Source organism: Vigna unguiculata, chromosome 5 (genome assembly GCF_004118075.2).
Source record: "Vigna unguiculata cultivar IT97K-499-35 chromosome 5, ASM411807v1, whole genome shotgun sequence".
In the NCBI taxonomy this organism is placed as follows: Eukaryota; Viridiplantae; Streptophyta; class Magnoliopsida; order Fabales; family Fabaceae; genus Vigna; species Vigna unguiculata.
This window is the reverse complement of record NC_040283.1, coordinates 43,933,782-43,947,520: the sequence shown is the minus strand read 5'-3', so window position 1 is coordinate 43,947,520 and position 13,739 is coordinate 43,933,782. Positions and strand designations below refer to the sequence as shown.

General features: G+C 28.7%; 1 protein-coding gene across 1 annotated transcript; it reads left to right on the top strand.

Annotated features, from left to right (window-relative positions):
* The first annotated feature begins 9,780 nt into the window (after positions 1–9,780).
* On the top strand, positions 9,781–11,631 carry LOC114183255 (lysM domain receptor-like kinase 3). The gene has a single exon (XM_028070195.1). It carries the CDS (start codon positions 10,160–10,162, stop codon positions 11,483–11,485), a length of 1,326 nt encoding a protein of 441 aa, XP_027925996.1. The 5' UTR covers positions 9,781–10,159; the 3' UTR covers positions 11,486–11,631.
* Positions 11,632–13,739: the final 2,108 nt, after the last annotated feature.

The window sequence follows — 13,739 nt, the reverse complement described above, 5'->3', positions numbered from 1 at the left end:
TAACAGTGTTCTTCTTTAAATATTAATATTTTAGTTAAATAAAAGTAATTTTATAAAAGAATAATAAAAAAAACCTTAATTTAAAAACATGGAGACAGAAAGAGAAGACAGTGAAGAGAGAAATGTGATGGATGAAGAAAGAAAGAAAGAAAGAAAGAGGGAATAATGAGAGACAGGGTTTGTGTGTGCTAGGAATTTAGTGTGGTCAGCTTTTGAATTTATCGGTAAATGGTGAATTATCACTGCCGTTAAGCAAAAGATCTGCTGCTACTGAAACTTCACTGTTACTGTTACTGCTACTGCATGCATGGTTCCAAACCCCATAACTCTCACTCTTTTCTGCTCTACCTATTCAAATCCTCAGCTGACGTAATCTCCTCCCTCTTCCTCTGTCAACAATTATTTTTTTGTCACCATTGTATGGAAAATGATTGTCAAGAAATAAATCTTATAATACCAAGCTAAAGTTACAAATATTGTTTCGCTTAACTTTGTTTTAGACAACACAGAGAGTAAAGTGAAGAATACTTTGTAAAAAAAAGAAAAATTCAAGTATTTCATTGTCCAACGCAACACTATATATCATATTTTAACCCATTCTATATATTTTACTGAAAAACTTCTTTACAATATAATAAAAAAAAATTACTTATTAAAGAATTGTAATTTTAGATATTTTTTTTTCATTTTTACTTTCAACCATCTATTCAATGCACTGACATCATATTTATTGCACTAAAAATTAGCATATTTATTGTATTGATGAATGGTAATAATATAAAAATATTTGTAATGTACAGGTATTGGCTAGTATGGTTAATAAATACTTTTTAACTAGTAAACTTAAAGGAACTCTTACTAAAAGCACTGATAAAGGTAATATATTAAAAATTTCTGCATAATTGATTTTTAGGTAATTAATATAATAAGAATCTGGACATTTGGTGTAGAAACGTCTCATTTCCGATAAAAAAATTCTTGTTAATGATAAGTTGTTTTTAAGAAGTGCGAATGAATTTAAATCAGAATTATGAAATTTTTGAATTAATACCTAGATGTTACATATTAGGGAATTTGTTTTCTTTATTGTTATGAATTTAGAGAGAGAAATAAATCAATTCAGTTAATTATTCACATGAAGTTTGAAGCCTAAAAAAGGGAAGCAATACGGTACTCAGTCATAGCTGTAGAAGCATAAGGAAGAACATGGAGTCATAGCTGTAGAACTCGAAAAAACATCACTAATTTTGAAGCATTTGTTGTGTTATAATACCTCATTCATTGTTACTTTAAACTTCATACAGGTATAACAGATTTCACACCTTATAATTTTGTTCTTAATTCTTAAATTTTTTATACAAAATTAAAATTCGATTTTATTTCAAATTTTAATAAGATGTGACTTTTAAATTTCAAAAATAAATATATATTCTTCATAATTAAATATATTAAATTTTGTTTTTATGTGTTATTTTAAATTCACGTTTGAACTATTTATTTTGTTTGATTCAAATATAATTTTTTATCTTCATTTAATACATTAAAATAATTATTTATTTTTAAAATTTAGAAACAAAAATACATTTTAAATAAAGACAAATTTTAATTTTACGAGGGATTATAAATATTTTAATCCTATCTTCTAACATTTAGCATTTTGATAAGATTTATTTTCGAGGAAAATTTTATTGGAGAATATCGTATTTTCTTTTAATTTTATAAATAAAGTCTGTATATGAGTTGCAATATAATTCAACTTTTTTTTATTTTAATACACATCAATTTTTTTTTAAATTATATTAAATTTTTCTTTCATTCATTAAGATGTTATGAGGTATATATTATAAAAATATGTCAACCAAATTTTATTAAAAAATAATTTTCCAACAAATAATACTATCAATGATTTCTACCAATACATCATGGTTGTATTTCAGTATTAAAAATGTTTCCGTAGAACCCACCAGCGAATCGCGCTGAAACCAACCATGTATCTAAGAAAATGCGGCACACCACTAATGTTGAAAATTTTCACCACTGCCTCATGCTGCACTCATCTTCTTCATCTTAAAACTTGGTGCAATATTATAAAATAAAAGGTTAAAATATCTTTTTTGTCCCAATTTTCGTCAAGTTTTTTGAAACAAGTTCTAATTTTGGTTTTGTGTTCAAATAAGTCCCAATTTTCGTTAATTTTGTTCAATTGGGTCCTTTTTTGCTAACACCGTTTAAATCATTAACGGCCATGAACAGTGACTGCCACGTGTCACTTCGTGGTTTTTTTGATTTTTTTTTGATTTTTTTTTTGATTTTTTTTTAATTTTTTTTAAATGTACACGTGTCAACCTAGGGGTGTGCCACGTGTCACTTTGTGGTTTTTTTGAATTTTTTTGAATTTTTTTAAAAAAAATTTAAATTTTTTTAAAATTTTTTTTAAATGTCCACGTGTCAACCCAGTAGAGTGCCACGTGTCAAAGTCGATGTTCTAAATTCAATTTGGTCCCTATATTTGTTATTTTTGTTCAATTAGGTCCAAATTTTTGTTAACATTAACCAATTTGGTCCCTCTCCAAATTAAAACCAAATTTAATTTTTATATTAAAATTCATATTTTTTATTAAATATTTTTATTTAATATATTAAAATTCACATCATTATAACTTTGATATAAAAATTAAATTTGGTCACATCTTCTATAGGGACCAAATTGGTTAATCTTAACAAAAATTAGGACCTAATTGAACAAAAATAACAAATATAGGGACCAAATTGAATATAGAATGTTAACTTTGACACGTAGCACACTACTAGATTGACACGTGGACATTTAAAAAAAAATTCAAAAAAATAAAATAAAATAAAAAATAAAAAATTCAAAAAAACCACAAAGTGACACGTGGTACATTCCTGGGTTGACATGTGTATATTTAAAAAAAAATTTTAAAAAAAATTTAAAAAAAATAAAAATAAAAATAAAAAAAATTCAAAAAAACCACGAAGTGACACGTGGCAGTCACTGTTCATGGTCGTTAATGATTTAAACGGTGTTAGCAAAAAAGGACACAAAATTGACGAAAATTAGGACCTATTTGAACACAAAACCAAAATTAGGACTTATTTTAAAAAACTTGACGAAAATTGGGACCAAAAAGGTATTTTAACCAAAATAAAACCATTATTTTTTTTCTTTAATTTGTATGAATTTGTTTTTTTGTTGTTGTTAAAAATAAAAAAAGAAAAAAACTTGATTTGCGGAAGAATCTGATTAGTTCTTGGAGCATTAGATTTTGACATGGCAACCATAGTGGCAGTGGCGTGAATAGAGGGTAACCCTAATGGCAAAAGAAAAGAAAAGATTGTGTGTGGGTGACAGAGAGAGAGTGATGGGTGAGAAAGATTGACAGTGACATGAACGCACTGAGTACTGTTACACTATGGTCACTCACCGGGAGGGAGGAGCAATGCAGGAACCCAAATGAAAGAAGAAAAAAAAAAAGTTTTGAATGGAATCAATGCTGCAAATTATAGCTAGAAATACAGTTCAGTACAGGGGCCTGTGGATAGTAGGCTTTCTGTTGGGTTGTTTCTGACGTTATTCTATTGTGTGACCTTACTGCAATTAAGACCTACACTTGTGCACTTTATTACCGATTGTTCCTTTTGCTGTCTTTTCTTTTTATGGTTCATTTTACTTTTCTTCCTTCCTCCAATACACCATCAAAATATTCAATCAATCCTTTCACTAACTATAATATATTTCTCATTCTCTTCAATCTGTACAAAAGATTTTCAATTTATTCTCTTTCTGAATTTTCTCTCTTTTCTGAATAATTATCTTATCTCTCCTACACCAAAATTAAAGTCCATAAATGTGTGCGCACAGATGCATCGAAGAGTAAAAGAAAAAGGTGGTTTTTACTTAGATTAATGGAGGGAGAAGATTGTGATGTGTGTGTAGGTGAGAAATAGGGTGGGTATGTGTTGTTGTAGGTTGAAGAAAGGGAATATAAAGAAGAAATTTCACAGAAAGGAAGATTGGACAATCTTTCAGTCATCTTGACCATTCATTTGCTTAGTGACACTAAAGCGTCTAAAGATGTGGGGTCTAATTCAGATGCAAATGCAAGATGCTCTTCTGTTTATTCACATCATAATAAAATAAACATCAAAAACAATACAGCCTTAAAAAAAATCCTAACAATACCCAAAGACATCGCATAATTTTTTAGGAAGTGCGAAATTTGTCTCAAGACATGTAACTTGAAAATGTTGTGGACTTAGCTAAAAGGGAGACGTACAACACCAAAACTCACAATGTGTGTTCTATCTTTTATGTTCTTTCTGTTAAACCAAAATTCCGTCATTTGTGTCTTTAACTTTTCCTTTTAAAATGGGATTCATAGTATACAGTTTTATCGACATCGATTTATTATATTTATTATTATATTATTATATAAAATTTTCTCATTTTGATGTACATATATTTTTTTATTCTTTGAATTTTTTATATTAAAATAATTATTTTTGTCATTCTTTTAGTAATCACTCTTTAAAATCTATATTTTTTTACTTGAATGTTTTTTTAAATTTAACTAATTTTTAAATTAAAATAATTATTTTTAATAAAATTGTAAAAATTACTTATATTTATTTTTATAATTATAATAATAATAATTTATTATTTTTATTATCATAAAAATAAATTGACAAGTGTGTCGCATATAATTTCATTTGTAATAATAAAATAATTACTCATACATATTCTCTAACTAGGAAATAAGTCGTTTGAGAGTGCTTCTTGTTATAGTAAGGTAAATATATTATTAGCTTATTTATCTAATTTATAAACAAATTTAATCAATAGAGAAGTGTTTGCAAACTAAATCTATAACACATATGGGATAGAAGTTTATTTAACTGCTTTAAATAAATAATTATAATTTGTTTAATTTTTGTTAAATGTTTGGTAAAGTCAATAATTATGTTTTAATTTATTCGATTGATACAAAAATAATTGATAAATAATTCATTATGTTTGTAATTTGTAACTTAATTAATTTCATTTCATTACTATCCCTTGTATTGTAATAAATTTTTTATTAACTTTAATCTTTTTTATCTATTATCAACTATTTCAATTTTATAAAGATAATTAGTTGTTGTACTATTTTTCATTTTTTATTTGGTTATATTAGTCATTTTGTTGTATTTATTAAATTAAATTATTGTCATATAAAGTTTATATGCTTTTTTTATTATAAGTAATTTTCATATAACATCATGTAAGGCAACATTTGTCACTTTAATTTTTTATGTTGAATATTTCTTAATTTAAAATTTTTTAAATGTAATCTGATAAATACTAAAAAATGTATAATACTTGTCTATAAAATTAAAATAATTTGCAATAAGTAAAACAAAATTAAAATAAACAAAACAATGTATTTAAATATAAATGACAATAATTAAATAAATAAAATAATTAACGACAAGTTAATTGAAATCGCTTACGGTTTATAACATCGAAGCTCATAAACTAAATTATTTAAAAATATTTATCAAACATTTTTGCATTAATCAAATTAATTTATGAGCTATAACTAGTTTATTAGTATACTAAATATACTTTAATAATTTATCGTTTGAAGTTAATTTGTTCATAATCTTATCAAAATATACCAGGGTTGGCATCTAAAACTATCAGTTATGGATAGAAGAAAAACTATAACTTTTGAAGAAAAGAAAATGAAACCAGACTGTTTTATTTATAAAAATATATCGAGTTATATTTATGGGGTAATCTATATATTGTTTGAAAGTTAAAAAGAAAACTTACAACTCCCAAGTTGGATCTTCCCAAGACAAAGATCGACCTTTTTTGTGGTGAAAAAGAAAAATTAAAACTGCTTTATTTATAAATCACACAAACTCTTTTAATCTTTCTTTTCAAACCAGATTGTACAAAGTACTTTATTTATAAATCACAAACAATTTTATGCTTTGTTAATTTTGAGAAAATTGATCTAAGAAAGAAGAAGGGAAGAAGGAGATAATAAATCGTATTGGATTAAAGAGTGAAGAGTTTGTTGTTTTTTCTTTTAAGAAATTTGAAAATGAGAGTGAGTGAATATATAAACGAAGTTTGTGATTGATTCAAATGATATAATAGATAAAAATTAAAATTTTAATAAATTAAAATGTAAGATTATAATTTTGTTCCTGTAGTTAACATTAATATATTACTATTATTATTATTATTAAAATGTTTATTATTATTTAAAAATACTTATTATTATAAAAATATAGAATCAGATCCATCAAAATTGGGATTGGATCCATTCAAAGGCCAAAAAATTGAAATCCATCAAAATTGGAATCAAGTTCATTCAAAGACCAAAAATTGTGGAATCAATCATCCTAAGTTGGGATCGGTTCCAAACATGAACAAAAGTTGAAGAAAAATTGAGGGTACAAAGATAATTTAACAACAATTACTTTTAAATTATCTCAATTCAGTCAAGATTGAAAAATCACCCTATCCCACTCTTCCTCTCCTTCTTTAACCCTCAATTTTGTTATACTCAACACGATTTTTCCTTTCAAATCATTGCATGCCATTTCCTTCCAATAATACTATTGGTACAAGTAAACATAGCCTTAATATTCTCTCATATAGAAGTTTTATATTGTCTTTGGCAAAGCACCGTAATGATACAATTATTTTTTTAAATTATCGAACAAATGCAAGTTTTTTTTGAAAAAATAAAATAAATTTATCTTTAGTGAAACCAATTTAACACGACTTTGACTTAATAAAATTAAGTCATGTCAAACTAATACAAGTTTAATTAAAATTTTAAAAGAAATTACAACGTATAAAATAATATCAAATAGGTACAAGTTCAGTCTATAACACAATACACTAAAGTTAAACTAGATTCACACAACTTTCAATAAAATTAAAAGAAAAAAGTTACAAGTCGTATCAAACCACGACTTTCATTAATTTTTATTCTGCTTTGTTAGTAATTACTTATATTTCAAGATAAAAATATTTTTAAATAAATTAGGAAATAAAGCAATAAATTAGAAATGAGTTTTAATATATATTGTAGAATATATTTGGTATTGCAATTTCTACGTATAACTGACTACCAATATCTAAATAACTTGAACAACTCATTTTTCTCTCGGATCCTTGTTGTCTGGTAAAGAATAATTCTAAATAGCTAAGAAAAGCATTATCGGACTGAACATTAAAAAAAAAAATTCGGGTCATAATTAATCATGTTGCTAACAATTGTATCATGACCCGTAGTTAATAAATTTTAACAATTCACAAAAAAAAAAAAAAACAATACCAATAAGTTTTAGAACTTTAACTATAATTTAGCATCTGCCAGCTAATGTTTCCGTTTGTTTTTTGTTTGGAAGATAGAACTAAGTGATGTTTCTCTAATCTCTTTCCATATATGTTGATCTCTGTACTGAATTGAATTTCGTTTATGAGAATTTATCCAAAACGTGACCATCAATGAAAATTTCAACTGTTTAATGTAATTTAAAATCTAATCTATATATTCCTTATGAATTTTAATTATAGAAAATAAGAATTTGTCTAGTGTAATTTTCAAGAAAAATATACTAGTTTGTACCATTTTTCTGAAGAAAACAGATTAATAGTGATGGACTACGAGGCCCGTTAGTGGCCCAATCTTGGTTAAAACAGACACTCTCCAGCTACATGCCATTTGGCCCAGAATAGTTTGAACTATATTGAGGGCCCAAAATATATTTCAAATAATAAATTACAAAGATTTTCTAAAATCTCCTATTTTTAACACCTGTACACTTCTCTTCTGTAATAATTTAAAAACTTAATCAAGATTATATGTAATGTAAAAAAATATGTATAACAATATAATAGTTTTAAAACTAAAGGAAGGATTGTGCAAGTTAATTTTTTATTTTATAGACAGTTTTTTTTTTTTTTTGTCATAAAGTATATATGGAAACATTTTATTTTTCTTCTTCTTTGTATCTTTATGAATAGCTTACAGAAATTTGCTCAATTAAATCCGTATTATCTTCCATTCCGGAAAATTTTGAATACAATTTTTTTCTTTTACATTTCAGATTATTTGTGACCGTGAAGATGACGTGGTTTGATTTTTATGGGTGCAAGAAGAAATTCTTGTGATTTATCCAAATAGCCCGTTCTGTTATTTTCGCTATCAAATCTATCTAGGCCTCTCAAGTTTAAAAAAACATTGATGTTTGAGTTAATTTAAATTAACTCATTTTTAGTACGAGTGATTTGAGATTTAATTAAAACTTATTATAATATTTATAATACAAAAAATTTTGTTATAAATTTTTTACTTTGAATTTGTTTAGATAAATTTAATTATTTTTTATAAAGATCATATTATTTTTTAATTAAATTGATATTTGAAGATTTTACTTTTATTTAACAACTGAAAGAAAGTTTTTAAAACTTATAATCTAACCTAAACCGCTTATTAATGAGTTAAGTTAAAATAAATTTAACGGTAGAAAAAATATAAAATCTCGATCTATTTCAATTCAATATTTGTTAGTAGGTCAAGTTCGTTTAAATTTAACGTTAAAGTAAATATAAATACTTTTTTAGTAGGTTATGTCACGAGTTTGCGCAAATCTCATTCACTTTCTTCTTTCAAACTTGAAATTTCTTGTCTGGATACTACCTTCACTAATATCATCAATGAAATATATAGACTTTCACATTAATTAGAGCTTCTAAATTTCTACACTAAAAGTTATATCCGATTTCGAATATATAATTTGTCAGATATAATGAAAGTTTAATTTTCTTAATTAACAATGAATATAACACTTCTCAATAAAAATTATTTTTTCAATAACTACATTAATTTTAACCAATACAAATATTAATATAATATAATTTAAATTTCATAATATTTCTTGGAAGGTGATAATATAGTTAGTTTAATCTTTGTAAAGACAAATGCTGACCACACTCTTATATACAGATTAAAAATTAAAAAAGAGGAAAATTTTCTTGTAAGATGCGAATAAATTCGTTTCTTAAAATATTTAATACATATATTTTTAATTTCAATCTGTGCTTTTTGAACATTGACTATGGCATGTTTTAAAAAATAAACATGTAAAAAAATGGAAGTTAGCTAGTAGTTTGAATAAGTGGACTAAAAAGATGTTAACAAAAAAAAATAGGAGAAAACTGTAGAAAATTGTGTAAAAACGATAACACATAACAACATAATTTGTTATGTTGCAAAAATAAATTAAAAAAGTATTGTATTGTTTTTTCTCTTTTTGTAATAATAATGGTAAATAATTAAAAAAAAATATAAACAAATGATAATTAATAAAATTATTAATAGTACATAAAATAACCTATTTTCATATTATTTTTTAATTAAACCATTCTCTCATTACTTCCTTTTCTTGTGTGATCATAGATAGTAAAGTTTTGCCTTATTAATTTGACTCACAATTAATTAAAGACAAAATCAAAAGTCAACGAATATACATGTAGGCAAGCAATCGTCAACTTGTTTCTGACCACCTCTGCAACTTGCAGAGGCAACTTTTAAAAGTTTGTCATTTCTGTTGCGTGTATGATATTCTTTATGATTTTAGGCTGAGAAATAAAATTTTGAATAAAAAAAATAACTTTATCTCATTTTATAAAGTTAAAAATGTAATTTACCATTACATACTTTTTTCGTATTATATTTATTTTCATATCTAAGAAAATGAAGAAGTGAGGTGTGTTTGTTGTTGAGCCGCAATGAGGCGTGTTTTGAGTTTGCACTTTACAGCCAAAGCCGCAAAATTGGTTGTCGACCCATTCCATCACCAACTCCAGCGTGGGATAAGATAGTTTCGCGGACCAAACCACATCGTATTGTTTAATGATTTTGGTTTTCCTATAAACTCTCCACTGAACAATTAATTAAACTGTTCAATTCAATTTATTTTCAAACTTCAAATTAATCATCTTATCTCCTTTCGCTATCCGAATCACCATTGAATGAATCTTTGAAATTGAAGACACTTTCTTGTTTCTTGTTTCTTCTTCATCTTCTTCTCCTTCTTTTCTCCGTCTTTTCTCCGTCTTCGTCCGCTTATGTGCAAGACAAAGATGGCCACCAACGCCGCAAGTCCCACCCCCACACCGCGATCACAACAACAACAACAACGCTCCACCCAAAGCCCAAGAACATCCTCCTCAAGGCCCACACTCAGGCCCAATCCTGGACCCACCAATTCTTTCTCAGACAGACCCTCCACTTCTTACGCCTCCACCGCCAGCGCTCCCTACAGCGGCTCCACCGGCTACCGTCTCTCCTCCGACACCTCCATTGCCAGCCGCACCTCCCTCACCTCTCTCCGCGACACGCTCCCAGAAAACCCTCACATCTACGACTTCTCCGAAATCTGCGCCGCCACCAACAACTTCCTCGCCAAGCGACACTCCTCCTCCACCCCCTGCTGGCGCTGCACTCTCCGCGGAGCAGACGTCATTGTCTTCCAGCGCAAGTTCATCCGCAAACTCCAGACCAATCAGCTCCAGCAACTGCTCTCCGTCGTCTGTCGCAGCCACCACGTCAGCATCATCAAACTCCTTGGCGCCTCCGTCTCCGGCGATCACATCTACCTCGTCTACGACTTCGTCAACGGCGCCAGCCTCTCCGATTGTCTCCGCAACAAGAACAACCCGCGCTTCACCGTTCTCTCCACGTGGATGTCGCGAATGCAGGTCGCCACGGATCTCGCTCACGCACTCGATTACATTCACAACAAAACCGGTTTGAACATCAATTTCGTCCACAACCGTATCAAATCCAGCGGCATCATCGTCACGGAACCTTCTTTCAACGCTAGGGTTTGCCATTTCGGCACCGCGCAGCTCTGCGGCGAAATCGACCTCGAAAACGAACAATTAGGCGAAATCAGTGAGATAGGGGAGAAATTTCCGCCGTCCCCGGCGAGATCCAGGCAATTCGAGGGCGTGCGGGGGTACATGGCGCCGGAATTTCAAGGCTCCGGTGTTGCGTCTCAGAAGTGTGATATATACGCTTTCGGAGTGGTGATGTTGGAGCTCCTGTCCGGGGAGGAGCCATTGAAGTTTAAATATGACGAGAAGACGCGCGAATTTTTGAGGACGTCGGTGATCGAGACGGCGAAGGGCGTGATTGACGGCGGCGATGGTAGCGTGCAGGTGCAGGGGAAGCTGAGGAAGTGGGTTGATCAGAGATTGAAAGATTCGTTTCCTGTGGACGTAGCGGAGAAGCTTACACGTGTGGCACTGGAGTGTGTACACGTGGATCCAGATAAGCGGCCGAACATGGGACACGTGGCTGGGAAGATCTCGAAGTTTTATTTGAAGTCGAGGATGTGGTCGGACAGTATTAAGATGCCTGATATCACTGTTTCTTTGGGTCCTCGTTGAGTTTTTAATGTTGGTGGCTTTGTGTTTTTTAATTGATTTCCATGGAAGTTCAATTAAAGTGACTGGTCGTTGATTTCACAAGATAGAACTGTAGGATGACGAGCAAATTATTATTGAAATTAACAATATTCTTTGGGTTTCTCAAATTCCGCTGATTGGATCTTCAATTAAGTTTGTTCTAATGCTTTGATTGCGACAGGAGTGTTGGAATATGAATTTTTTTAATAGGTCACTCTCGGAAACAATAGTAGAATAAAACACGCCTTTTATTACTTTCACATTTGAATTTCAAAGGTGGAATCGGTAGTGTTGGAGGGGCTGAGGTACCATTGGTGATGGTATTATCGGAAACAACAAAGAAAGTCTTCACTTTATTTAACAAAGGAAGTTTCTAAAAGTAGTTTGAGTTTATAAATGTGAACCATCAAATTAACAAAACTCATTATTTCCAGACTGCCTTTTCTCTTTCAAATTTAAAAGTTATTTTGTAATCTAATTTCATAAAACTTGTTGGTCTAGAAATGGATACTACTGGCTGATCCAAAAAGAAAAGAAAAGAAATGGATACTACTCTTTGTAAAGATCAGAGAAAGTCCGTTCAAGAAACAAAAACAACGTGAGAGATCTACGCATGTGGTATTATTATCCTAACTTTCAATCTTAGGGTAGGTTTGAAAAATGTGAAATATTTTTTGTATTTATATTTTGATCTTCTAACCTGAAGTTGATCTTCTATACTTTTTTTTGTTAAGAAATTTTGTGTTAGAGTCGATATCAGATTTTGTTTTTTATTCTCTTCTATATTACATTTTTATGTGTGGTTTTCATGTCCTTTTATATATAAAAAAGTTAACTGTTATCTATACAAGTGAAAATTTTAACTGTAGTTAAGGGTAAAATAATTAAAGAAAGAATTTTTCAAAATTTCAAGAACTAAAAAAACAATTCTAAATATGAAACACCATGAATAGAGTTACTTCAAAATTGTTGAACTAAAAATATATTTAAATATTTATTATTATTATTATATTTTTAACAATTACATTTCCTTATAATTGTTAAAACAATCTCCATGTAAACTTATTTTTCTTCAATTTTCCTAAAAAGTAATGGACAATAGAAGAAATGTAAAGAGTCAAAGTCTAAATGGATGAACTTCTTCAAAAGGTACTTTAGAAGAGAAGCACGAAGAAAAAGAAATTGGCTTCTAAATAAATAAAATTATCATACGCATAATTTAAGAAATATATAAGAGTATATAGAAAGATACGAAAGATTAACTCGTAAATAATCTAAATTTTATTTTAAGAATTACACATTCACAAAAGATACGAAAGTTCATACAACATGAAACTGTCAGTAGATAAAATTTCTATATCATTCAAAGATTTTTGTTTAAAAAAAGAAAAATCATCGTCCTGCATTAAATATTATATTCCAAAACCATCAACTTGATTTCTTAACAAGTGATACTAAATCCTTTCTGTAAATTTAGAGACAAAAAAAGTAAATATATTTTAATTAAATTATCTAACCGACACTAAATCAAATTTTAAAGATTAATTCCATGATCAGTTCAGTTTGATATACACATTTGTGCAAAAATAACTAACAATTAAATGCTAGTTATTTAAGTATGGAAAATAACATTCATTCTTTCTTCCTTTTAGTTTCAAAAATCTCTTTTAATTAACCATCAATCCCTTTCTTTCCTTTGCATATGGTTCTAGAGAATGATATACAATTCTATTTTTTCTCTTTCTATTTATTCTTACATGTATCTAAAGCGATTTTTTTAGATCCATGGCTTCATCAACCTTACCTTTGATTTCTATCTTTATTACTTTCAAACCACATACTTTCAATATCCCAATTTTTTTGAAATTTTATGAAGACAATTTCTTGATATGACAGCACTAGGTGCTGCATTTCTTAAAAGGAACATCTACACTCCTCAAGTATCTCACAGTTGTTGATCAAATCTCAAATACTCTGAATCTTATGTTTGTTGTTCAGGAACAGCAAGACCAGCTTGTCATTGCATGACTTGTTTCATCTATGTCAACGCATATCTTAACCAAGAAACTTCTTGTCAAATCTGGTCAAAACTGCATATATATTATGCTAAAATTCCAAGTACAGTGGCCAAAAATACAATCCTCAAAATTCTTGGAACTCTTCATTCATCAAAGTGGAATGACATCAAACCATAATGCCTCTCTTCTTGGAGCACCATCTCCATCTGTTGTTCTTG

Excerpts from the sequence above, each read along its gene's own strand:
- LOC114183255 (XM_028070195.1), top strand. The coding sequence starts at position 10,160 with ATGTGCAAGACAAAGATGGCCACCAACGCCGCAAGTCCCACCCCCACA.